Below are 24,907 nucleotides of genomic sequence, written 5' to 3'. Positions count from 1 at the left end.
ATAAAATAAATTTTTAATTAGAATATTATTATACTATTTAGTTCACACTTAGAATAAACATGAGATTACAAAAATAATACGGAGTAATATTTTTGTCTTTGGCTGGACCAATAAATATAAAAAGAAATATTATTTATATAATCAAAATACTCCTATTCAAAATACAACACATGCAAATATATACTTATTCATATATTTTATATATAAACACATATACATACACAAAATTTGTAGGAAACATAATAAACACATAAATAAATAAATAAATAAAAAGGAATAAGGTTCAAATTGACCACTGAACGTAACCTTAAAATGCAATTAGGCCACTAAATGTTAAAAAAAAAAAAAAAAAAAAAGTGCCGAGACCATAAATAAATGTATACAAACAGATAGATTTGAAGAAAAAAAAAAACAATAAGAAAAACAAGAACTATATATACACAGGCACATATGAAATTGAAAAAAATAAAAATAAATAAGAAATATAAAAACATAGAAACATATTACCGTGCATTAGCGATGATGAAAAGTGACAAATAAATCATATGAAGTTGAAGGATGTCTGAAAATATATGTAATTATATGAATGGTGTATAAGTGTATTTTTAAATTAATAAAAATATACAAATAATCAAGTATCATGTATTGTGATTTTAAGAATCTTGAGTGTTTCAAAAAAAAAAAATCAATCCAAAAAATCTAAGACTCCACCACCGGATTTCAAACTTATGATCACCCATTTGAAATAGTAATTGGGATGCCATCACAATGTGTGTGAAAAATGAAACAAAAAATATAGTAATATTGTCAAATATAACTTTTTTGAATACTACTGACTCAATTACAATGCAGTATCTGTTCATAACTACTTTCTCAACCTATTATCAAATATAATTTTTTTTTGAATGCATTATCAAATATAACTTAAGTGTATTCAAATAATACATATTGTATGGTCCATGTTGCTACATAGACCATGATCCATAGTAAAATTTGCCATTGTTGCTTAGCAGGCTGCTACACCCATTCAAGATAGAACTGGTCTAACCACCTACTGATAAACCCAATAGAAAAAGTTCACATGCCCAATTAATAGCATTCAAGAAAGAAAGAAAAAAAAAAAAAACATATTAAAAATCGTATGCTTATCAATGCAATGGGAAAATTATGCAATGGAACCATGTCCACCTTGTAAGTCGTCCAAGCTCATGTGCGACGCAAAGTAACTACGCTATAGGAGCAGTGCTAGGACAAAGAACGAAAAGGATGTTTCAACCTATTATGTATGCCAGGCCAGTTGAATGCTCACGAAACCCCAACATGCATACACCACAAATGAAAAGGAGCTCCTTGCGATCGTGTTCGCACTAGACAAGTTTCGGTCATATTTATTGATGTCCAAGGTTATTATTCACACGGACCACGCGGCAATTCGATTTTTGATGGCCAAACCGGAAGCAAATTAAAACCATGGTTGATTCGGTGGATCCTTCTTCTTCAAGAATTCGATGTGACCATCGTTGATAGGAAGGGCGCCGAGAACAACGCCGCGGACCACCTATCCCGACTGGAGACTGACAAAAATCAAGAGTGTAACACCCCGTGTTACGGCCTTCAATCCTGGATTAATTATTTAATTAATCCCGTTAATAATAATTAAATATGATTTAATTCGGTTAAATTTCTTTTAATTAATTAATAAAGTCCACCATGAACCGTGGACCTTGCCTAAATTAGAGTCCTAAGCCTATTAGGAATAAAGAAAGTAAACCCTTTACTATTCAGACTCTAATTAGGAATCCTAGACCTAGTTATCTATTAGGAATAAAGGAAGTAGGCCTTTTACTATTCAGACTACGATTAGGATTCCCTTTAATTAATTAATATGGTCCACTATGGACCATGGACCCTTATCCCTAAAATAAGCCCTTAGTCCTATAAGGAATAGAATTAGTAAACCCATACCATTTAGACCCTAATTAGGAGTCTTAAATATATAAATAGGGATATAGGAGGCACCTAGATCTTTCACCACCATAATCTCTCATCACACAAGAAGTTCCAAGAATCCCCTTAGGAGAAATCAAGAAAGAAGAAGGCTTAAAGAAAGACCCTTCATAGCCAAGGAATTAATTAAGGCTAAGAGGTAACTCATGTCTCAACAAAACCTATTTTCATAGCTATGATTCCCCTCTTAGGATTTCCCCATATTATTGTGTATTGATGATTTGTGATATTATTATTGATGATTGGTGGGATGATTCCATGGGTGATCTTGATGATGAGAGGTTCTTGATAATTATGGTGTTCTTGACGATTATATGACGTTCTTGATAATTATATGGTGTTCTTGATGTTCTTAATGATTATATGAGGTTCTTCATAGTTATATGATATTCCTACCGAATCTTAATTTTGGAAGATGAATTGTGTTCTTGTTGATTTAAAAATAATTAGAACCCTAGGTTATATCGTGGAATTCGTATGGTATTATTCTTGGTATATTGGGTGGGAATTCGCATGATTGGGTGTTGATTATGTTTAGAAAAGCATGATAGGTTATGTGCCATATGTTTCTTGAATTTGATCCGTTAATTGTCTACGTGTGTTATCAATTGCGTTTGAAAGTGTCTAAGCATGGTTTCGGGTTCCACAAAGGTTCCCGGGGCGTTTTTGGTGAAAAAGAGTCAGTGGGGGGTAGGGGACCCGCCACCTACCCGCGGCCTATTTGGGCAACGCCGACAGCGGGCAGTCGGCGGGCGGGCAGCTGCCCGCCGGGCACCCGCTGCCCGGAACAGTGCCGCCGGCGGGTGACCCCTCACCCACCGGCTACCCGCTGGTTTGTACCCCACCTTGGGATTTTGGCTTCCCCGTTTGATGTTCCCCCGACCCCTGTGGTGTCCCAACGGACTCCGTCTATCGTGCCTATGTCTAGTTTGATATTTCGGGTACCGTTCGTAGGTTGTATGAGTCTTATATATTGCATGCTAGTTGAATTGGTATCCCGTTGACCTAGGTGAAAGAAGTATGAACCCCTTAGGATTATTCTCAGTATGTGAAGGATCACGCATAGGTTTTTTTATACGTTTCCTCCCCCTTCCCAATGTGTTAATGTGGGTTGCATGTGCTTGCTATGTGTTATGTGTGCATGATACCCCAATTCGGTTGCGATCGGATTAGTTATTCCTGAGCTGCGGTCAGATTTACACTCTCGGGCTGCGGTCCACCGTTTGGTTGCGATCAAACGTTTCTACATGAGCTGCGGTTCATATTTCCTGGCTGCGGTCAGATGACATACTCTTGGGCTGCGGTCCACTGTTTGGTTGCGATCAAACTATGATGAGCTGCGGTTCATCGGTCGGTTGCGATCGACCCCTCCGTGTTGCGATACGGGGCAGGGTGCTGCAGGGCCGTGTTAGAGCTATATGCGCTGACCCTCATGTATGGGCATGCGATTGGTCCTGTGGCGCCAACAAAGTGTGCTTATGTGATGAGATATGGATGAGTTGTTGTTATGAGTACCTTGGGGTGTGACTATGGGATTTATGCTAGGGATTCGTATATGTTGGGTTAGGGATATTTATTGTGCTCATCTTTATCTGACGTGCCTGTTTGTAAACTGTATATGCTTGGTATAATTATCGTCTGTGCTTAGCTCTATCTGTTGAGTCTATCCCCGTTTTAAAAGCTAGAGTCTCGTAGGATATATCTTCACGCTTCAAAATGGTTTTCGTATATCTATATATATCTCTATATGTAATGTATTTCAACGCGTTGGAGTGGGTTACCAGCATCTCTCGCTGAACAGATATATTTGGCTTTCAGGTACAGACGAGTAGATCACTGGAGCGCGTTAGAGATTCGAGGCATAGTGTAGATAGTTTCCCTTTCGGCCTGCGTGCCATTTACATTATTACGGAATTTAGTTAGTTAGCCTGTGCATCTGAGTTCTCCAGCTCAGGTGTGGCATAGCACCCCGTACCTTTATGTTTAACAATGCTCTGTTTGGGATTTAATAAGAGAATACCTTTATTATATAAGTCTTTAAAAGTTTTAAAATTTCGGGGTGTTACAAAGAGGGCGTGGGTGAAATAGAGGAATACTTTCCGAAGGAGAAGTTGTTCGGGATAGACATTGCCCCATGGTACGCCGACATGCAAACTTTCTAGTAGGTGGAGTTCTACCAAATTATCTTGATGTTCATAAGAGGAGAAAGTTAAGAGCCGAGGCGAGATTCTATTTATGGGATGAGTCATACCTTTTCCGGGTTTGTGCGGATCAAGTCATTCGAAGATGTGTTTCGGAAGAAGAAGGACAAATCATAGTAGGAGAATGTCACAGAGTGCGCCACCACTCGGCGAATCGTACGACTAGAAGGGTTCTAGAAACTGGATTTTATTGACCGTCAATTTTCAGGGATGCTCAATCCTGTGTACAAAGTTGCGATCGATGTCAAAGAACCGAGAATGTGACACGTTGGGATGAAATGCGAAGTTTTTGATAATTGGGGATTGGACTTTGTAGGACCATTTCCGGAATCAAGAGGGAGTAAGTACATTTTGGTGGCAATAGACTATGTTTCAAAATGGGTGGAAGCCGAGGCATTAAGAGCAAATGATGGGAAGAGTGTCATAAAATTCCTTAAGCGTTTGTTCTCTAGATTTGGAATGCCACGAGTGATCATAAGCGACCGTGGAACCCACTTTAGAAACGTACCCATGAAAAGGATACTTCAACGATACGGGGTACAACATCGAGGAGGCGTCCCATACCACCCCCAATCTAGTGGGCAAGTTGAGAACGCTAATCGGGACATAAAGATAATCTTGGAAAAGACCGTAGCAAGGCACCACCGAGATTGGTAGACAAACTTGAAGATGCTTTATGGGCGTTTGGCACGGCATATAAATCGCCTATTGGTACGACGCCATATCGGCTAGTCTATGGTAAGGCGTGTCACCTACCGGTGGAGATTGAACACAAGGCATATTAGGCGATCAAGAGATTGAATGAGGACCTCCGTTTGGTCGGAAATGAGCGATTGTTACAGTTGAATGAACTCGAAGAATGGAGGATGTTGGCGTATGATACCTCTAGAGCATACATGCAAAGGGTAAAACAATACCACGATGTCCACATTAAAAGAGGAAAAGAGTTTGTAGTTGGGGACTGGGTCTTGTTATACAACTCGCTAAGACTCTTTCCGGGTAAGCTTAAATCGAGATGGTCCGGACCATTTGAGGTGACAAAAGTCTTTCCATACGGATCTTTGGAAATCTCGCACCCGGAGAAGGGCATCTTCAAAGTGAATGGCCAACAAGTCAAGAAGTACCATGGTATAGACCCGGCAAAAGAAGACAAGCATGTGATGAGTTTGGTTCCCATTGAAGAAGGCAATGAAGCATAAGACACCAAACACGTCGGGCTAAAGACGTTAAACATAGCGCTTCTTGGGAGGCAACCCAAGGTTTTCTATCCCATTTATTGTATTTTCATTTCAATTACGTCTTTTTCTTAATCATTTTTGTAGTACTAACTTTGCATTTTCAGGAAATAACACAAGCCATTAGAGAAGTGGAGCTGCAAAAGTCCATGGGAGCTTTCTATTGCAATCCAACGAGCCACCCACGTACATGGGAGAGGCTCGTGGAAGTTTCTGCTTCCCTCCAACGAGCCACCCACATGCGTGGGAGAGGCTCTTGGAAGTTTCTGCTTCCCTCCAACGAGCCACCCCACGAACGTGGGAGGGGCTCGTGGGGAATTCTATGCTCAACGTCATGAAAACTTTCGCACAAGGAAATTCATAGGATCTACTTTTTGACTTCTTGTTATGAGCTAACAAGGTATTTCTAGTGGTGTTTAATCTTTTAGCGCAGGTTCATAAGAAATTCAATTGTCATGATATGTTTGGAAGCGCGAACCACCTCAACTCACCGGATCCCAAACAAGGAAGTAACCATCATGGAACTTAAAAGGGGAGAATTCTAAACTTTCAAGTTAACACCTTGACTCACTTCTAATGTGTGGAAAGGCCATTTATCTTCTTTTGAGGGTTCATATACTCTCGTCTTTTGTTCTAAAGTGTGGAAAGCTTAGTGTCTTAATGCTCTCTTTTTTTTCTCCGCATTTCCCATGACTGCTTGTTTAAAGTGTGGAAAGGGTGCACTATGTGCATTAGTAGTAGTTATGCTCCCTTTTTGGTTAAAGTGCACTCGAGTTTGTAGTTTCCATGTTTAAAGTGTCGGTATGATTAAGCCATGTATGATTTTGAAATATGTGTTATTGGTGATATTATGATGGAAGTATGTTAGGTTGTGTGCAACAATTCAAAGAACCTTTGGAACGCTAGGGAAATCTATGCATATAGCACTATTAGGTTGGTTGCATAAGGATACATTTCATTGCACGCTTGTGTGTTGTTCATCTTTTATTTTGCCTAGACCTAAGTCAAGGATCTCTCGAAGTAGGAGTGTGCACTCTTCAACCTTGGAAAGATAATAAAAAACAAGGTTGGAAATGAACTTAAGCTTGGTAAGGTATATGGCAAAAAGTGAGCCTTTTGTGAGAATTGAGAGTAAACTTCCCGAATCTCGAGAAAAAGGCATGAGGGGGGTTGAAGTGAAATGATGAAAGAGAAAAAGGCAAGACCAAAAATAATGGCCATCTCTTGAGTTAAGAAACGAGGTGAGCCATCTCGCTAGGATTTGGGGCAAATCCATTGCACTATCTTCAAAAAAGCGTAGAGCTCTACATGAAGTCGGTTGTCCCGAAGGCGATGTCCTAGGAGATGAGAAGAGAGAGTGGAGGTGAGCCACCCCGCTAGAAATCGAGCACCCATAACACCGACCTTCAAAAGAGCATGTAACTCCATGTGAAGTCAGGTTGCCCGATAACGATTCTAGGGGGATGAGAAGAAAAGAGTGCCCGCCTAAGCCAATCGGCGGGGAGCGGTTCATACCAAACCCTCATTTTTACTTTTTGTATAGGGCCTTGGCGATATAAGGAGGGGATCGGTTGGGATGTGCACATCGTTTCCACTAGGGGGCTCGACTTAAGGCCTTCTCAAAATGAAAGGTGAACCCAATTTGGAAAATGTTTGCTTGAATAAGAATGCATGGAAAAAGAATAGATTACCAAAACTTCATCTTTTCTCTTTGTTTTCCTTACCCATCCATATGGTAGCATCCAATGTTGCAAAACACGCTAGGCGCCCCCTAGGCGCCAAGGGGGCGCCTAGCGCCTAAGGCGCCGATTTTTTATTTTTTATTTTATTTTTTTTTAAATTTTTTTTTTATTTTTTTAATTAAAAATAAAATTAAAAATTAAAAATTTTTAAAATTTAGTAATAAAACATAAGGTTTCCATAGTTAAAAATTTACGAAAGTGGTTGTAAAAGTGTTCAAAATATTATTTAACCCATCTAAATACATAAAAAACTAAAATTAAGAGCTAAAGAAGCATTTTTTGAGAAATTAGTGGACCAAACCGCCTTCGGCTGTTTGCGGTGGATAGATCTCGAAAAAATACGCGATTTGAAAAAAAAAATTGTCCAAAACGGACAACCGAGTCAAAAGTTATGCCTTCTCGAAAAAATACGCGATTAATCGGCGCCTAGGCGCGATTTTTGCAACATTGGTAGCATCTTCATAGTTCTTAAGGCATTGAAAGTTGTGCATGATCTACCATACTTGCTTCATAACATGAGACATTGTAACACCCCGTGTTACGATCCCTAAAACCAATTACCCAAAAGAAAGAATTAAATCACAATAATTAATTAAGAGAGGCCCACCATAGTCCATGGGCCCTTATCCCTAAACCCAATCCTTAGTCATAAAAGGAATAGAGTTAGCAAACCTATAGTAATTAGGCCCTAAGTAAGACTCTTAAATATATAAATAGGGAACATAAGGAGGCACCTAGAACTCCCACCACAATAATCTCTCACCACACTAAGAATTCCAATAATTCCCCTAGGAGAAATCAAGAAAGAAGAAAGCTTAAAGAAAGACCCTTCATAGCCAAGGAATCAATTAAGGCTAAGAGGTAACCCATGTCTCAACAAAACCTATTTTCATAGCTATGATTCCCCCTTAGGATTTCCCATATTATTATGTGTTGATCATTCGTTACATTGATAATTGGTGTTATGATCCCATTGATGTTCTTGATGATCTTGACAATGGTGGGTTCTTGATAATTATGGTGTTCTTGATGAGTATGTGGCGTTCTTGATAATTATATGATGTTCTTGATAATTCTAGGATGTCCTTGATATTCTCACCGAATCTTGATATTAAAAGATGAATTGTGTTCTTGTTGATTTAAAAGGGATTAGAACCCTAGGTTATATTGTGGAATTCGTATGGTATTATTCTTGGTAGATTGGGTGGGAATTTGTATGTTTGGGTGTTGATTGTGTTTAGAAAAGCATGATAGGTTATGTGCCGTATGTTTCTTGATATTGATCTGTTAATTGTCTACGTGTGTTATCAATTGCGTTTGAAAGTGTCTAAGCATGGTTTCGGGTTCCACAAAGGTTCCCGTGGCGTTTTTGGTGAAAAAGAGTCAGTGGGGGGTAGGTGGGGGTAGGGGACCCGCCACCTACCCACGGCCAAAAGAGGTCTCGCCGGCAGCGGGCAGCCGGCGGGCGGGCAGCTGCCCGCCGGGCACCCGCTGCCCAGAACAGTACCGCCGACGGGCAGCCGGCGGGTGACCCCTCACCCACCGGCTACCCGCTGGTTTGTACCCCTTTGGCTTCCCCGTTTGATGTTCCCCCGACCCCCGTGGTGTCCCAACGGACTTCGTCTGTCGTGCCTATGTCTAGTTGGGTATTTCGAGTACCATTCGTAGGTTGTATGGGTCTTATATATTGCATGCTAGTTGAACTGGTACCTCGTTGACCTAGGTGAAAGAAGTATGAACCCCTTAGGATTATTCTTAGTATGTGAAGGATCACGCATAGGTTTTGTTATACGTTTTCTCCCCCTTCCCAATGTGTTAATGTGGGTTGCATGTGCTTGCTATGTGTTATGTGTGCATGATACCTCAATTTGGTTGCGATCAAATTGGCTATACGGGCAGTTGGATGAGTTGAGAACCATACTGACTGTTAACCAGGCCGGTTGCGATCGGTCAGGTATATAAATATTATATAGGGCTGCGGTCCACCGTTTGGTTGCGATCAAATGGATTATACGGGCAGTCGGATGGGTTGAGAACCATACTGACTGTTAACCAGGCCGGTTGGGATCGGTCAGGTATATAAATATTATATAGGGCTGCGGTTCACCGTTCTACATGAGCTGCGGTTCATTTTCCTGGCTGCGGTCAGATGACATACTCTTGGGCTGCGGTCTACTGTTTGGTTGCGATCAAACTATGATGAGCTACGGTTCATCGGTCGGTTGCGATCGACCCCTCCGTATTGTGAGACGGGGCAGGGTGCTGCGGGGCCGTGTCAGAGCTATATGCGCTGACCCTCATGTATGGCCATGCGATTGGTCCTGTGGCGCCAACAAAGTGTGCTTATGTGATGAGATATGAATGAGTTATGATTATGAGTATCCTGGGGGTGTGACTACGGGATTTACGTTGGGGATTGTTTATGTGGGGTTATGATTATTGTTTATGCTCAGCCTTATCTACCTTGCCTGTTGCGAACTATATATGCTTGCTATAGCTGCCGTTTGTGCTTAGCTCTATGTGTCGAGTCTATCCCTGTTTTAAAAGTTAGAGTTCGTAGGATATATCTTCATGTTCAAAATGGTTTTCGTATATCTATATATATCTCTATATGTATTATATTTCAACGCGTTGGAGTGGGTTACCAGCATCTCTCGCTGAACAGATATATTTGGCTTTCAGGCACAGATGAGTAGACACTGGAGTGCGCTAGAGATTCGGAGCGTAGTATAGATAGTTTCCCTTTCAACCTGCGTGCCATGCTTATGTATTGACATTATTAAGGATATTAGTTAGTTAGCCTGTGCGCATGAGCTCTCTAGCTCTGGTGTGGCATAGCACCCCGTGCTCTTATGTTCTGATTTGGGATTTAATGAGAATTTACCTTTATTATATAAGCCTCAAAAGTTTTAAAATTTCGGGGTGTTACAGACATGACACTTATTTGAAACTCATACATGCTCTAATCGTTCTGACACTTGAGAAAGAAGATTGCTATGTTACGCCTTTGGCACTTGTTGAGCTAGAAAAGTGTTGATTCTCTTGCTTGGGGACAAGCTAGCCTAAAGTGTGAAAACCTTTGATAAGCGCCAAAAGTGTACATTCTTGAAGGCATTTTAGAAGCATAAAATGTGTGAGTCTGGATCATATTACATGGGAAATGAGGAGAAATTGGTATGTGTATATTAAACACACAAATAAGCAAGACATAAGAATAACGTGTTATGATTTCTTGCCGGTGATTATGGGAAAGACAAAACAAAAAGTAGGAAAGAAGAAGACGCGGAAAGGGGCAGCCCACGCATGCGACCCACGTGCGTGGGGTCATAAGTGACCGGCCCACGCACTCAACCCACGCACGTGGGGCGGGATCCCTCCAAAGCGCGAAAAGCAGAGGTATAAAAGGGGAGAAATTCAGCCTTTGGGGGGACACACCACACATTTTATTACATTTCCTGAAATTGTAGAGTTTGATTAGGAACCCTAGAGAGAGAAACAAGAGATTTGCTAAGAGATTGAAGAAGAACTTGTAATTGAATATTGGATTGTACATTTGATTTGTATTCCTTTCCTTTTTAGCATCTTATATTCTTGTTTTCTATCTCAATTCCTTACTTCTTTTTGAATCTATTCATGTTTAGAAGTATATTTCTATCCTCCATGTTAGGAAGTAGCTAGAACATTTGATTGGATTGCAATTCTTGGACTTATGGCATCCTAGGCATGCTTAATTAGTATTGCGTGGATGTGTTGATGAATTGAATTACTATGTGATGTGTTTGATTGATTTGATCTTGTCTAGTTGATGGCCACAATTAGGCAAGAGTATAAGATGGGGGATTGTACAAGAGATTGTCCTTCTCCCCTAGTCTAGAAGTGCATCATCCCCGCCCTACGATCTGAGAGGGCTAGGCCCGGGAGGGGAAGGTAGACAACGTGTTTATGAAAATGCCTTAGCCACCTTAGGAATTAAGAGTAGACTCTACGTAGTCTAGTGCAAGTGCCTTATACCCCCGTCAGAATTCGTGAATCGACCTTCCCGATATCTTGTACGGAATGCATGTTGTTTAGGGATGTTTGTCCAAGGAGGGCAATCCAATCCTCTTTCCATTAAGATTGTTATCTTTCCATTGCGTTGTATACTCGTGTTTTTCATACTTCACCGATTATGATTTCAATAGCATTAGCTTGGTTTAACTTGCTCGTGTGTTACTTCCCAAACGCGTATTAAACTCTCCAAATTGTCATCCTTTGAGAACGACACTCGAGGATCTCCATCTCCATTTACACTTTCCATCTACCACTAATTAAAACAACATCACATACTCTATCGCCAACAGTAGTTTCTGGCTCCTGCAGCTTCCATCTTACGTATGTACTAGTTTTTTATAAGCTCTGAGACTCTCTAACAATAGTTGTACCACCAGAAGAGGACAACATATCTCTGGTGAGAGATCCTCTCCTTCTATCTCTCCTTCAACAACCTCACTTACACGATGAAAAACAATCGTAAATTGTATCTCCCTATTAAACCTATCTGCTGTCATAACCAATCAAACCAATTTTAACCTCAACTCCACCGGAGTCTAAGACGTCGCCACCCTATCCGCGATGATGATGCCTCGATGTGGAGTGCCGGATATCATCAATGGCACGAATTGGATGCAACCGCAACGTGTTTGGCCCTTTGAGGTGGTGCCGCAATATGCTTTCTTTCCCGGCAACCCCAAGTGGCCACATCACAAACACGCGCTCACATATGGATTTGCAGACGGTACTACCGACAAGTTTTTCTTCCCTATGAAGATGGCCTTTGCAGACTGGCATATGGTGAGCCATTTCTCATTTAGAAAAACTAAATTTAATAAAGCAGATTTGAAGTTCCATTTGTTTTCTGGTGATCATGGAAATCGGCGCCCGTTTGATGCACCCACAAAAGGGATTTGTCACTTTGATGCAGATGAAAACTGGGCAGAATTTGGTCCGCCAACCGATGTTGTGGACATACGAAGTGTTGCCTTGCATGAGATCGAACACTTGTGAAGATGACCTTTGCAGACTGGCATATTATAATTGTTAAGATTATAATTCTGTCAAAATCCGATGTGATCAGGGGCGATGGGCGACTCGCAATGCAGAGAAAGTGGAGTGATATAGTGATATGTACTTGGGATTTTAATTGTTTATAGTAAAAATTAGAGGTTGACTTAAAAAGAAGGTCTACGTGCTAATAACTTGGGCCATGTCATTATAGTAACCCGAAAACCTGTAAAAAGTGCTAGGCAAAAAAAAAAGTTAATTATCGATGTTCCCTTGACTATGAGGATTTCACCACTTTAGTCATCGACTTCCTCGACTATGAGGATTTCACCACTTTAGTCATCGACTTTCAAAATTGACCAATTTAGTCCCCAACTATACAATTTCTAACCGAGTTAGTCATAAGTCTAAACTGCTGTTTGACAAACGTTATAATCGAGGATAAAAATGTAATTTCATTGTCTTTGCCTTCTCCGTTTTTCAGTTTTTTGCTTCGTTACCGAAAAAAAAAACCCATATGAGATTCCAACGGCGACCTTCAAGCGGTGCCCTCCGCTTCCTCTCCAACGGCGACCTTCAGCCCACCTCCGGCACTGGACCATCTCCCTCCGTTATTTGGACCTCCAACACCGTCGACCGCGGTGTATCCTTCGCCCGCCTCGACAAATCCGGTAATCTCATTCTCAAAATGCCACCATTTCGAATATTTGGTTTACTTTCAATAATCCCACCGGACAATCGCTAGAATCTGGAAAACTTCCAGAATAATTCCCGAATGCTAGAATGGTGAGTTGGGGGCTGTTCCGAATGGTCTGCCGCCAGAATTTATGATGTTTCCTAAAATAATGCGAGATCGTCAAAATTAGACAAGTCAAAGCTCACCTACAACAACAATTGGCATGAATCAACAACACATATGCAATCAATCGACAAAAACTATGAGAAATCAAGGAGTAATTTTGGGAGACCAAATGCCAGTTGCGACAAACACAGATTCTCAATCGAGACTTGGCAAACCAATTATGAGAATTATGGAGGATGAATAGCAGATCCTTGCTAAAATTGAGGGAAAGGTTATCTCTTGATCAGATTCTCCTCAGAATTAGAGTGTAGCAAGGTTTTAGCGAGAAATAAAGGGCCAATTGAAGGCAAGTGCATTTTACTCTGAATATTTGGCAATATATTCGCCACCGTTTCAGTTCGCTGGTGATTTTCTATTTCTCGCGACGTCGCTTTAATCGCCGGCCAACAAATGGCTTTCCATAGACATCGAGCACAGTGAATCACCAACGGAGCTGCTCGGTGATGAAATCCATATTCGACAAGCTCTGAGCTTCTACAATATTCAAGTCTAGGTCGCCCTCTCGTCCATTGTACCACAAGCCTATTATCATCTCCATGGCAACCCAACAACTCAAACACGATGATGGATATATTAGAAATGGCCCAATAATAATAGAGACCCGGGGTCCGGGAATGTATAACCCGAGCAGCCCAAGAAGAGTGTCAAGTTCAGAGTCCGTCTCCGAGCCCAGAATAATGGGCCTTGACTTAGCATGCGGCCCACATCATGAAATTGGCATGTTGGTTAGGATTTAGTTTGTATAAATAAGCATTGTACGATATTTACACGGGATCATCTTATATCTTTTGTCCTAAACTACTACTGGTAATGGCATTACATTCTCCTTGTAATAGCTTGATAATCGCGATCCATTACATACACTTTGTCATGAAACCATTGTAATAGCCAATTTACGACATTTAATACAATATACGGTCTCTACGGCCTTTACAACATCGTTTTGTATTATTTATTTATTATTTATATTACGTTCGTATCCGAATTTATTGATTCGGGTCTACCCCGGATTAATTAAATCCATCATTGGCTCTCTTGTTGAGAGCTGCTGTATAAGCTTGAGCGTGCTCTATCTTTTTTGTCTAACACGACTATCACAATCAACTATCATGTTAATTAATTATATCAAGCTCGTGCGTGCCCCTACTTTTGGTCTATAACCACCGTTGCAATCAAGAATGGTGAGGTCTGCCTCTCCCAATTCCATCATTGGTGAATTCGGATGAAGCCGTGACCTTGCATGGAGATCTCAGTTCTACACAATCATGAATTCCAGCAAAAGGAAAATTTTACAAAATATCTCATTCTTTAAGCAATTTCCATTCATCATCACCATTTCCTGCCACTATCTTGGAGTCTTGATTTTCTTGAATCCACTCCGATTCGAATTCGGGACAAATCGATTGCCATCGATCTCCATCACATTATCTAATCTGAAGTATACATCGGGCCTCCGCGGCGCAAAACCTTGCGTCTTACGTACTAGGGATCCAAACTCTTCTTCTCAACCTCACTGGTTGTTATCTGAGAAGGCGCGTGATGCAGGAAGACCTTCACTGATGCTGTATTTACGAGCTGCATGCCTCCCCGCCATCTTCCCAAATCCATGGAGCGTACGTTTCCTGCGACATGGCCATATAAATGGGCATGCCGGATTGAAAAATCTGTTGGAAAAAATGGCATGTTAAGTGGCTATTTTGTGGTACAATTATCAGTGGGGTCCACTTCCGATTTGGGTCGGGTCAAAGTGGATTCGTATTCTTCGTAGTGGGACGAAGAGATCGATATATTGTACGCTCAAAACGGATAATGGGTGAATGAGATATTGATTCTCAAAGTAGACCCATTTGAGTTGGAAAATGAAGGGAAAAAGTGATCTTTTGTCCCACATTTCTTTGGAATGAAGATTTTCCCCCCTTATATACAAGAGCTCTTTTGAAGCTTGTAGAATTGTATAGCATAGAGGTTATTTTTCGCGCGCGCGCGGGGGGGGGGGGGGGGGGGGGGTGCAAATCAAATTCCAACTAGCAGAGATTGAAAAAGGCTTGATTCAAGCAGCCCGAGCTCGTGTGCGCAGGCACGAATGTGTGTTATGCCAAACGGACTGTCATTTTCCAACAAGCCACTGTAAGATGTAGCTGAAACTACACCTTGGTTCGGCCTTGTGGCCGAAACAGTAGGTAGTTTCGACCACACCTTGGTTTCGGCCTTGTGGTGGCCGAAACCAGTAACATGCAGTTTCGGCTATAAGCCGAAACTGAAGTCTCTGCCTTGCGGGCCGAGACATGATAAGGGCCCATGGCCGAAACTTCTAGTTTCGGCCTACACGAACCTGTGCAGTTTTGTGACCGTTGGGTGTTCAATTCTATTGTTACGGAATTAATTTTTTGAGTTAATTCCAATTTTAATTTTGAATTGAAGGCCATGTTAATGGTGCTGTTACAAGAAGGTGGAGGGGTGCCCTTAAGTGCCTAATTAAAAGCTATTAAATCCTTCACCCCTATATAAAGAGGAGTTGGGCAGTAGAGTTTTAGACACAGAAATAGAATACGAAAGTTCTTCTTTTTAGCCTCAAAACCTCTCTGCTTCTACTCCTTCTTTAGCCTCCTGTGTTCATAGTCGTGTCTTGCTCGCCGGATTCCTTGTTTGAGTGCTCAAACATTGAATCACTAGCAAGTTTTATCCTGGGAAGCTTAGGCCACAACGCTCCTAGCATCTTTGGGAGGTGGCAAATAAGGTTTTAAGGAAAGAGTGCTCACTGAACTCTTGCAAAAACCCAACACCAAACACGAGCCAAAATTCTCCATCTTTCCTTCCCTTCTTTTCCAGAAAATAATAATCTTATTATTTGATTATTATTTGTTTTCTACCAACGGTACCAACAGTCTTAAAACCTTATTCTTCGTTTTTCAATTGGTGGTCTTCTCCGAATTTCCTTGAAGAAAAATGGACCCGTACTGCCAATCAATGGGGAGGATAATGTTGTTGCGGACAACAATGGAAGAAACGGCAACAATAACGTTGTTGCAGATAACAGTGGAGGAAATGGCAACAATGTTGCTAATTCCCAAGCTACACCAGTGAATGTTGGTTCACAAGATGGTGGGAGCACTGAGGGATATATTCCCATGTCTCGGGTACCTTCGGTACCGAGTGGTTCGGCTGAAAAGCCGGAGAAGTTCACCGGTGTTGGTTCGAACTTCAAGAGGTTGCAACAAAAAATGTTGTTCTACCTAGCAAATCTCGACTTGGCAAGGTTCTTGTCCGAGAGTGTTCCTGAGTTGAAGGAACAAGATGCACAATCCGTGATGGCAGTTGGCTATTCGGACTTTCTTTGCCGAAACTACATCCTTAATAGATTGTGTGACATGCTATACGATGTATATCAAAAGATAAGCACATCAAAAGCGGTGTGGGAAGCTTTGGATCATAAATACCGAAGTGAGGATGCCAGCTCAAAGAAATTTGTGGTTGGCCGATTCCTCGACTTCAAAATGGTTGATTCAATAACTGTGCTAAGTCAGGTAGAAGATTTGCAATTAATCTTTGATGAGATCCGTGACGAGGGCATGGTGCTAAGTGAAGCCTTCCAAGTGGGATCTGTGATCCATTTGTTGCCTCCAGGTTGGAAGGACTTCAAGAACTACCTTAAGCATAAGCGAAAGGAGATGAATCTGGAGGACCTGATCCAGCGACTCAGGATTGAGGAAGGGAACAGGACGAATGATAGGAAAATTCCTATCGTTGTTGGCGCTAAGGCCAACGTTGTGGAGCACGGTAAGAGCTCCAAGAGGAACAAGAAGGACAAGCGAAAGCTAGGTCCGAAAGGTGGCGTTACCAAGAACAAGTTTCCTGGTGAATGCTACAATTGTGGCAAGCATGGCCACAGAGCATCTGAATGCAAGGCTCCAAGGAAGAAGAACAAGAGTTCTGAAGCCAATGTTGTTGGAGATAGCAATCAGAAGGAGGTCGAGATTAGCCTTTCGGCTATGGTGACCGAGGTGAACCTCGTGGGCTCAAACCCTCGTGAGTGGTTCATTGATACCGGTGCAACCAGACACTTGTGTTGCAACCGAGAGATGTTCAACACCTTTGAGACCGTTGATGGTGAAAAGGTGTGGATGGGAAACTCTGCTCAGTCTGCTGTGGAAGGCGTGGGCAAGGTGGTTCTGAAGATGACTTCCGGGAAGGAGCTGACGTTGAACAACGTGCTGTATGTTCCTGAGCTGAGGAAGAATATTGTGTCTGGCTCTTTGTTGAACAAGCATGGCTTTCGCATGGTGTTCGAGTCAGACAAAGTAGTTTTGTCCAAGTTAGGGATGTTTGTTGGTAAAGGATATGTAACTGATGGACTGTTTAAGCTCAGTGTAATTCCTGTTATCAATAAAAGCGAAGTTAATTCTGTTTACTTACTTGAGTCTTCCAATTTATGGCATGGTAGACTAGGTCATGTTAATTTTAATTCTATGCGTAGATTAATTAGCATGGACCATATTCCTAACTTTCAAATTGACACAAATAATAAGTGTGAAATTTGTGTTGAGGCAAAACTAACGAAAGTACCTTTCAAATCGGTTGAAAGGGAAACTGAACCACTAGAATTATATCCATAGTGATTTGTGCGATTTTAGATCGATACAAACGAGAGGTGGTAATAAGTATTTTATCACATTTATCGACGATAGCACACGATACTGCTATGTGTATTTGCTTAAGAGCAAAGATGAAGCCGTTGATAAATCCGTTCTTTATAAGAACGAAGTGGAAAACCAGCTTAATCGGAGAATTAAGAAGGTTAGAAGCGATAGAGGTGGTGAGTACAAAGCACCAATTGGTGACTTCTATGCAAGTGTAGGTATAATACACGAACGTACGGCACCTTACTCACCTCAATCGAACGGTGTTGCCGAACGAAAGAATCGTACATTGAAAGATATGATGAATGCGATGCTTATAAGTTCGGGCCTACCTCAAGATGCGTGGGGTGAGGCGATTTTGACAAGTAACTACCTTTTGAATAAGGTACCCCGCAAGAAGCTCGATAAGACTCCTTATGAGCTGTGGAACGGTAGGAAACCTTCCTACCAATACCTGAAAGTGTGGCGGTGTCTTGCCAAAGTTTTGGTGTCAACACCTAAGAAAATAAAGATAGGTCCTAAGACGGTGGACTGTATCTTTATTGGCTATGCACATAATAGTAGTGCTTATCGGTTCTTAGTACACGAGTCCAATAATTCGGATGTACACGAGAACACGATAATAGAATCAAGGAATGCATATTTCTTCGAAAATATATTTCCTTGTAGGTCCAACGAGAGACCAAGTACGTCAAAATGAACGTTTGACGAAACTATGGATAATGATAGTGGGGAATCTGAGAGAGAACCCGAGCTCGAGCAGAGACGCAGTAAGCGGGCGAGAGTTGGAAAATCATTCGGTCCTGATTTTCTAACTTACTTGTTAGAGTATGATTCGGGTACTCTAACTTGTTTATTAGAAAATGAACCCGATTTTCTATCTTGTTTGATAGAGAATGAGCCTCGAACGTATGTAGAAGCTGTGACTTCTACAGAAGGACCAATGTGGAAAGAGGCTATAAAAAGTGAAGTGGATTCTATCCTACAGAATCACACTTGGGAACTCGTTGATCTTCCTCCGGGTAGTAAACCCTTAGGATCCAAGTGGGTCTTTAAAAGGAAGATTAAACCAGATGGTTCCATTGAGAAGTATAAGGCTAGGCTTGTAATCAAGGGTTACAGGTAACGCGAGGGCCTCGATTACTTCGACACGTATTCTCCCGTGACGAGAATAAACTCCATAAGGATGATACTTGCCATAGCCGCGTTGCGGAACTTGGAAGTTCATCAAATGGATGTGAAAACCGCTTTCCTAAATGGCGAATTAGATGAGGAAATCTATATGGAACAACCTGAAGGGTTCGTGGTTCCGGGCCAAGAAAGGAAAGTGTGTAAATTGGTTAAATCTCTCTATGGTTTAAAACAAGCGCCTAAGCAGTGGCACGAGAAGTTTGACCATGCGATGTTAACTAATGGGTTTAAAATAAACGAAAGTGACAAATGTGTCTACGTTAAGGAAACGATAGACGGCTATGTCATCCTTTGTTTATATGTTGATGATATTCTCATCGTTGGTAGTAATGATCGGATGATCAAGTCTACTAAAAACATGTTAAATGCGAGATTTGACATGAAGGATATGGGTTTGGCTGATTTAATCCTCGGGATTAGAATCATTAGAAGACCTGATGGTCTCGTGTTGAGCCAATCACATTATATTGACAAAATCCTTGAGAAATTTAACAAGGATGATAGTCAAGTGGCTAGGACACCATTTGATACAAACATTCATCTAACCAAGAACCACGGAGAAGTTATTTCACAAGTGGAATATGCTCAGGTTATTGGTAGCTTGATGTATCTTATGAGCTGTACTAGGCCGGATATTGCCTATGCGGTTAGTAAACTCAGTAGATATACGAGTAACCCCGGTGCTATGCACTGGAAGGCAATAGTAAAGGTTATGAGATACTTGAGGTATACTCGTGATCTTGGACTGCACTGCGGGAGATATCCCGCTGTACTTAAAGGGTATAGCAACGCGAATTGGATATCTGATATTAAGGACTCTAAGTCCACGAGTGGCTACGTGTTTACACTAGCCGGTGCAGCCGTTGCGTGGAAATCCTCTAAGCAAACTGTGATAGCTAGACCCACGATGGAATCTGAGCTAATAGCCTTGGACAAAGGTTGTGAAGAGGCTGAATGGCTACGCCATTTTATAGAGGATATTCCTAATTGGGAAAGACCGGTACCTCCAATATGTGTGCATTGCGATAGTCAAGCCACAATTGGGAGAGTACAGAGTCATATGTAAATACCATTAGACAACTGCTCACAACTGGTGTTGTCTCGATTGACTACGTAAAGTCAAAAGACAATATAGCGGATCCGCTGACCAAAGGGTTAGGCAAAGACGTTGTGGAGAAGTTGACACGAGGAATGGGTCTAATGCCCTTGGACTAAAAAGTTCTATAGTGGATACCCAACCTAGCTGGCACCTAGGTTCAATGGGACAACTAAATTATGGAACGGAGCGCGTCACTGTGGGGGTCTCGGACTCCCTACTACTCCTCGTTAAAACAGTGACTCCCACAAGAGGCTAGCATATTAATGCTTTAATGATTCTTGAGTATGCGGGATACTCGAGAAAGAATCACCTATGTTAGAGAGAAGTGAGGGTCGCTTCAAAGGAGAATTGTTGGGCACAAGAGCATGGTTGGGAGATTCCTGTGTGAGATATGTCATCGTCTACACAAACGGCAGTCGGTTCAAAGACATCGCATTCTACCGTACAGCCAGTAGAGTAAACATGTCTTTACAAGGGAAGGTTCAAAGGGTATAGTGAGTCCCTACCTATCCTATGCAGGGATCGACCGTTTGAACACAGTTGTTTCCGATTTCAAAATACCCCGAAAATCAATTTTTCATTCATGTGGGGGATTGTTGGAAAAAATAGCTTAAAATGGCATGTTAAGTGGCTATTTTGTGGTACAATTATCAGTGGGGTCTACTTCCGATTTGGATCGGGTCAAAGTGTATTCGGATTCTTCGTAGTGAGACGAAGAGATCGATATATTGTACGCTCAAAACGGATAATGGGTGAATGAGATATTGCTTCTCAAAGTAGACCCATTTGAGTTGGAAAATGAAGGGAAAAAGTGAGCTTTTGTCCCACATTGCTTTGGAATGAAGATTTCCCCCCCTTATATACAAGAGCTCTTTTGAAGCCTCTAGAATTGTATATCATAGAGGCTCTCTTGCGCGTGCGCGCGGGGGGGGGGGGGGGGGGGGGTGCAAATCAAATTCCAACTAGCAGAGATTGAAAAAGGCTTGATTCAAGCAGCCCGAGCTCGTGTGGCGGGCATAAGTTATGCCAAACGGACTGTCATTTTCCAACAAGCCACTGTAAGATGTAGCCGAAACTACACCTTGGTTCGGCCTTGTGGCTGAAACCAGTAGGTAGTTTCGGCCACACCTTGGTTTCGGCCTTGTGGTGGCCGAAACCAGTAACATGCAGTTTCGGCTATAGGCCGAAACCAGTAGGTAGTTTCGGCCACACCTTGGTTTCGGCCTAGTGGTGGCCGAAACCAGTAACATGCAGTTTCGGCTTATAGCCGAAACTGAAGTCTCGGCCTTGCGGGCCGAGACATGATAAGGGCCCATGGCCGAAAGTTCTAGTTTCGGCCTACAAGAACCTGTGCAGTTTTGTGACCGTTGGGTGTTCAATTCTACTGTTACGGAATTAATTTTTTGAGTTAATTCCAATTTTAATTTTGAATTGAAGGCCATGTTAATGGTGCTGTTACAGGAAGGTGGAGGGGTGCCCTTAAGTGCCTAATTAAAAGCTATTAAATCCTTCACCCCTATATAAAGAGGAGTTGGGCAGTAGAGTTTTACACACAGAAATAGAATACGAAAGTTCTTCTTTTTAGCCTCAAAACCTCTCTGCCTCTACTCCTTCTTTAGCCTCCTGTGTTCATAGTCGTGTCTTGCTCGCCGGATTCCTTGTTTGAGTGCTCAAACATTGAATCACTAGCAAGTTTTATCCTGGGAAGCCTAGGCCACAACGCTCCTAGCATCTTTGGGAGGTGGCAAATAAGGTTTTAAGGAAAGAGTGCTCACTCGACTCCTGCAAAAACCCAACACCAAACACGAGCCAAAATTCTCCATCTTTCCTTCCCTTGTTTTCCAGAAAATAATAATCTTATTATTTGATTATTATTTATTTTCTACCAACGGTACCAACAAAATCGATCTAATTGGAGTAGTGGCGCGTTTAAACAGAAGGAACTCCATACCACGTTTTCAGCGCCTCCACATGCCATAAACGTGAAGATGGCCTCCCACATCAACGGAGACGATTGCTCCGAGCTCTGCGATGTTTTCCTTAATTCCCTGTGATTTTCCTGTGACGAAGAGAGGAAGGTGAGAAATTAGTGCAATCAGTTCCGCGACCACTGCAATTCCCCGGCAAAGTCGACGAGAACCCATACTTGCAAGCTCCTTGGGCCCTGTAACCAGGCAGGGGTAAATCTGCATGTTGCACTTGACAACGTCAAGAGGGGTGACGGTCGTGTGCATGAGGCCGCAGCTGAGGATTCCGCCGAAGGTGCAGGCGGCATAAAACGCCGGCGAGAACACCTCGATCTTCTTAGAGGGCTCCTTGGGCGCCGGGATCACGGAACCTTTTCCGCTCCTCCATCGCTAGCGGCGGCGGAACGGAAGTCCGAGATTGGTCCAAGCTGACAGACTGGGAGACGCCAAGAAGGACGAAGGGGAAGAGTAGAGGAAGCCGGGGATCAGCGACTTAGCGTGAGAGTTTTCTAGGATCTCCATACTGGATCGGAGTTTCGCAGTGTTGCAGTGTTGCAGTGTTCTGTACGTTCGCTTATCTATCCAGATCAAAGTACACGTAAACGAAGCAGCGCTCGTTAACGCTCCTTGCTCCGGCCGTTACGTTGGAATCCTCATCAATCGTGGACGTCCGTACTGGAATGAATGCGCTTATCTTAGATCATCGTTGTATTGTATTTCGGCAACCCAGGTGGCAGATCAGAGAAGCCATTGCGTAGAGGAGGATTGATGAGTCTTATCAGATCGGCGGCGGTGACGTGCATTTGACTGTGAGAAGCGAGGTTCATTAATATTCCGGCCGGGGGAGGACGCAGGCATCGGATGTTGATCCTATGGGATTCATTCGCAAATTATAAACGCCAATTCAGTCGTGATTTCTTGGGTGGTGCTTAAGGGGGGTTTGGTTCCACAAGATTGCAGGGCCTTTTGGAATCTGCAGATATGGCTACAGTGACATGGCTGAACAAGGGTAGAGGTACGTTTTTTCAGTGTTGGTGGTGCAACATGCAGTGCCCTCTAATCGAGAGAATGAGCCAAATGATATGATGGATAAGGAAGTGTATAGGAGGAGATTTCGACGGGCATCGATATTGCAATGCATGTTGTACCGATAACTACCCCAACCCATCAGTGTGAGTACATCATGTTCATGTTCCCCTGGGACTTCTGTGGTTGGTTTCTAAATACTGCGGCATAGAACAGTGAATTTTGACGGTGGTGGTTTAACTCCACATGTTTTGGACAAAGGAGCTTGAACCCCGATAGTGTCTGTAAAAGTGAATTGAACCGCCAAGTTCATTATCAACAACCGCTCCTCCCATGTACTCCAGGTGCTCTTCTTCAATTCGTCTCCATTAGCTTTGACATGGCAATGCTAACATAATTATCTTCTCTACAAGATAATTATATCAACAAAAACAATAAGACACATCTTATTTCATAGCAGGCAATTTTCTACGTCATCTTATTGTTGTTATTTTTATTATTGGTTCTCCCTAGTAGCGGTGTGAGGTCCGACCTCACCTAACTCTAGGCAAAATAATCAATCCATAGTCACGGCGGCGCGCGCCGGCCCTGACCTTGGCATTCCCTAGCGGTGATACGCAGCCCGCCCCGCTCACTATCTAGCCTATTTTTGGCTTATTACATATATGTTGGTCCGACCAACAATTTGTTTTTATTATAATGAAACATTTCTTGATTGTAAAATTAGTCCGAGTTCGGCAAATCTTACCCTTCTGAAGCAATCATTATTGTGTGGACCATGGTCCACTCAAGTTGTGTGGACCATATTTTGTCTACTATAAAATAATGTACATTCAGTACCAAAGTAATGTATATTCAGTACAAAAATAATGTATATTGTATACAGGGGATATACATTATTTTTGTCCTGAGTGTACATTATATTGTATAATGTATATTCAGTACAAAAATAATGTACATTTAGTATATTAAAAATGTACTTTTTGTTATGGTCCACATAACTTTGTGTGGACCATGGTCCATACAATAATTTTCCCTTCTGAGGGAGGAGTCCGAGTCACGGGCCAATTCCGGTTGTGAAAAAAAAACATATATATTGCTCGCTCAATACATTCCCTAAGGATCAGCACGGGATCCGTACCCGCTAGCTATCCGACGGAAGAACCTTTCCGTGGTCAAGCCCTCGGCTCGGGAACGGAAACGTTAACATCACCCTAAGGGGGCACGAGGCCCGACCTCGCGTACCAACCCCGACGGAAGAGCCTAACGGCCCGGTGTCAAATGACTTGGGTCGAAGAGCTATCACCCTAAGGGGGCACGAGGCCCGACCTCGCGTACCAACCCCGACGGAAGAGCCTAGCGGCCCGGTGTCAAATGACTTGGATCGAAGAGCTATCACCCTAAGGGGGCACGAGGCCCGACCTCACGTACCAACCCCGACGGAAGAGCCTAGCGGCCGGGTGTCAAAAGACTTGGGTCGAAGAGCTATCACCCTAAGGGGGCACGAGGTCCGACCTCGCGTACCAACCGACGGAAGAGCCTAACGGCCCAGTGTCAAATGACTTGGGTCTAAGGGCTATCATCCTAAGGGGGCACGAGGTCCGACCTCGCGTACCAACCCCAACGGAAGATTTTTTGGACCAAGAGTACCCTTGGCCAAATAACTACATACTATGTAAAAAAAAAATCACGCGAGCAAGAATCTAATAAACGACTCTGCGTCGTCCGGACAGCCCACCCTCGAATGGAGAAGATCGGATCACGGATTAAATTGTAAGGCTAAAAGTTTTACAGGTGTTGGAATAAGCAAAATATTCCCATTCAAGTTGACGCCGTAACATTCATCCAAGCATGGAGCCCGAGTAATTTCAATTGGGCCAAACGGTTACTCTCTCTCGTT

General features: G+C 42.4%; 1 protein-coding gene across 1 annotated transcript; it reads left to right on the top strand.

Annotated features, from left to right (window-relative positions):
- Positions 1–11,796: 11,796 nt before the first annotated feature.
- Positions 11,797–12,228, top strand: LOC109182656 (metalloendoproteinase 5-MMP-like). The gene has a single exon (XM_019332807.1). It carries the CDS (start codon positions 11,797–11,799, stop codon positions 12,226–12,228), a length of 432 nt encoding a protein of 143 aa, XP_019188352.1.
- Positions 12,229–24,907: the final 12,679 nt, after the last annotated feature.

This window comes from Ipomoea nil, unplaced genomic scaffold, assembly GCF_001879475.1.
Source record: "Ipomoea nil cultivar Tokyo-kokei standard unplaced genomic scaffold, Asagao_1.1 scaffold1074, whole genome shotgun sequence".
In the NCBI taxonomy this organism is placed as follows: Eukaryota; Viridiplantae; Streptophyta; class Magnoliopsida; order Solanales; family Convolvulaceae; genus Ipomoea; species Ipomoea nil.
Note: the sequence above shows the minus strand (reverse complement) of the source record. Positions and strands in the feature narration are given on the sequence as shown.

Bases quoted from the DNA above. Each gene is read 5' to 3' on its own strand.
- LOC109182656 (XM_019332807.1), top strand. From the start codon at position 11,797: ATGATGATGCCTCGATGTGGAGTGCCGGATATCATCAATGGCACGAAT.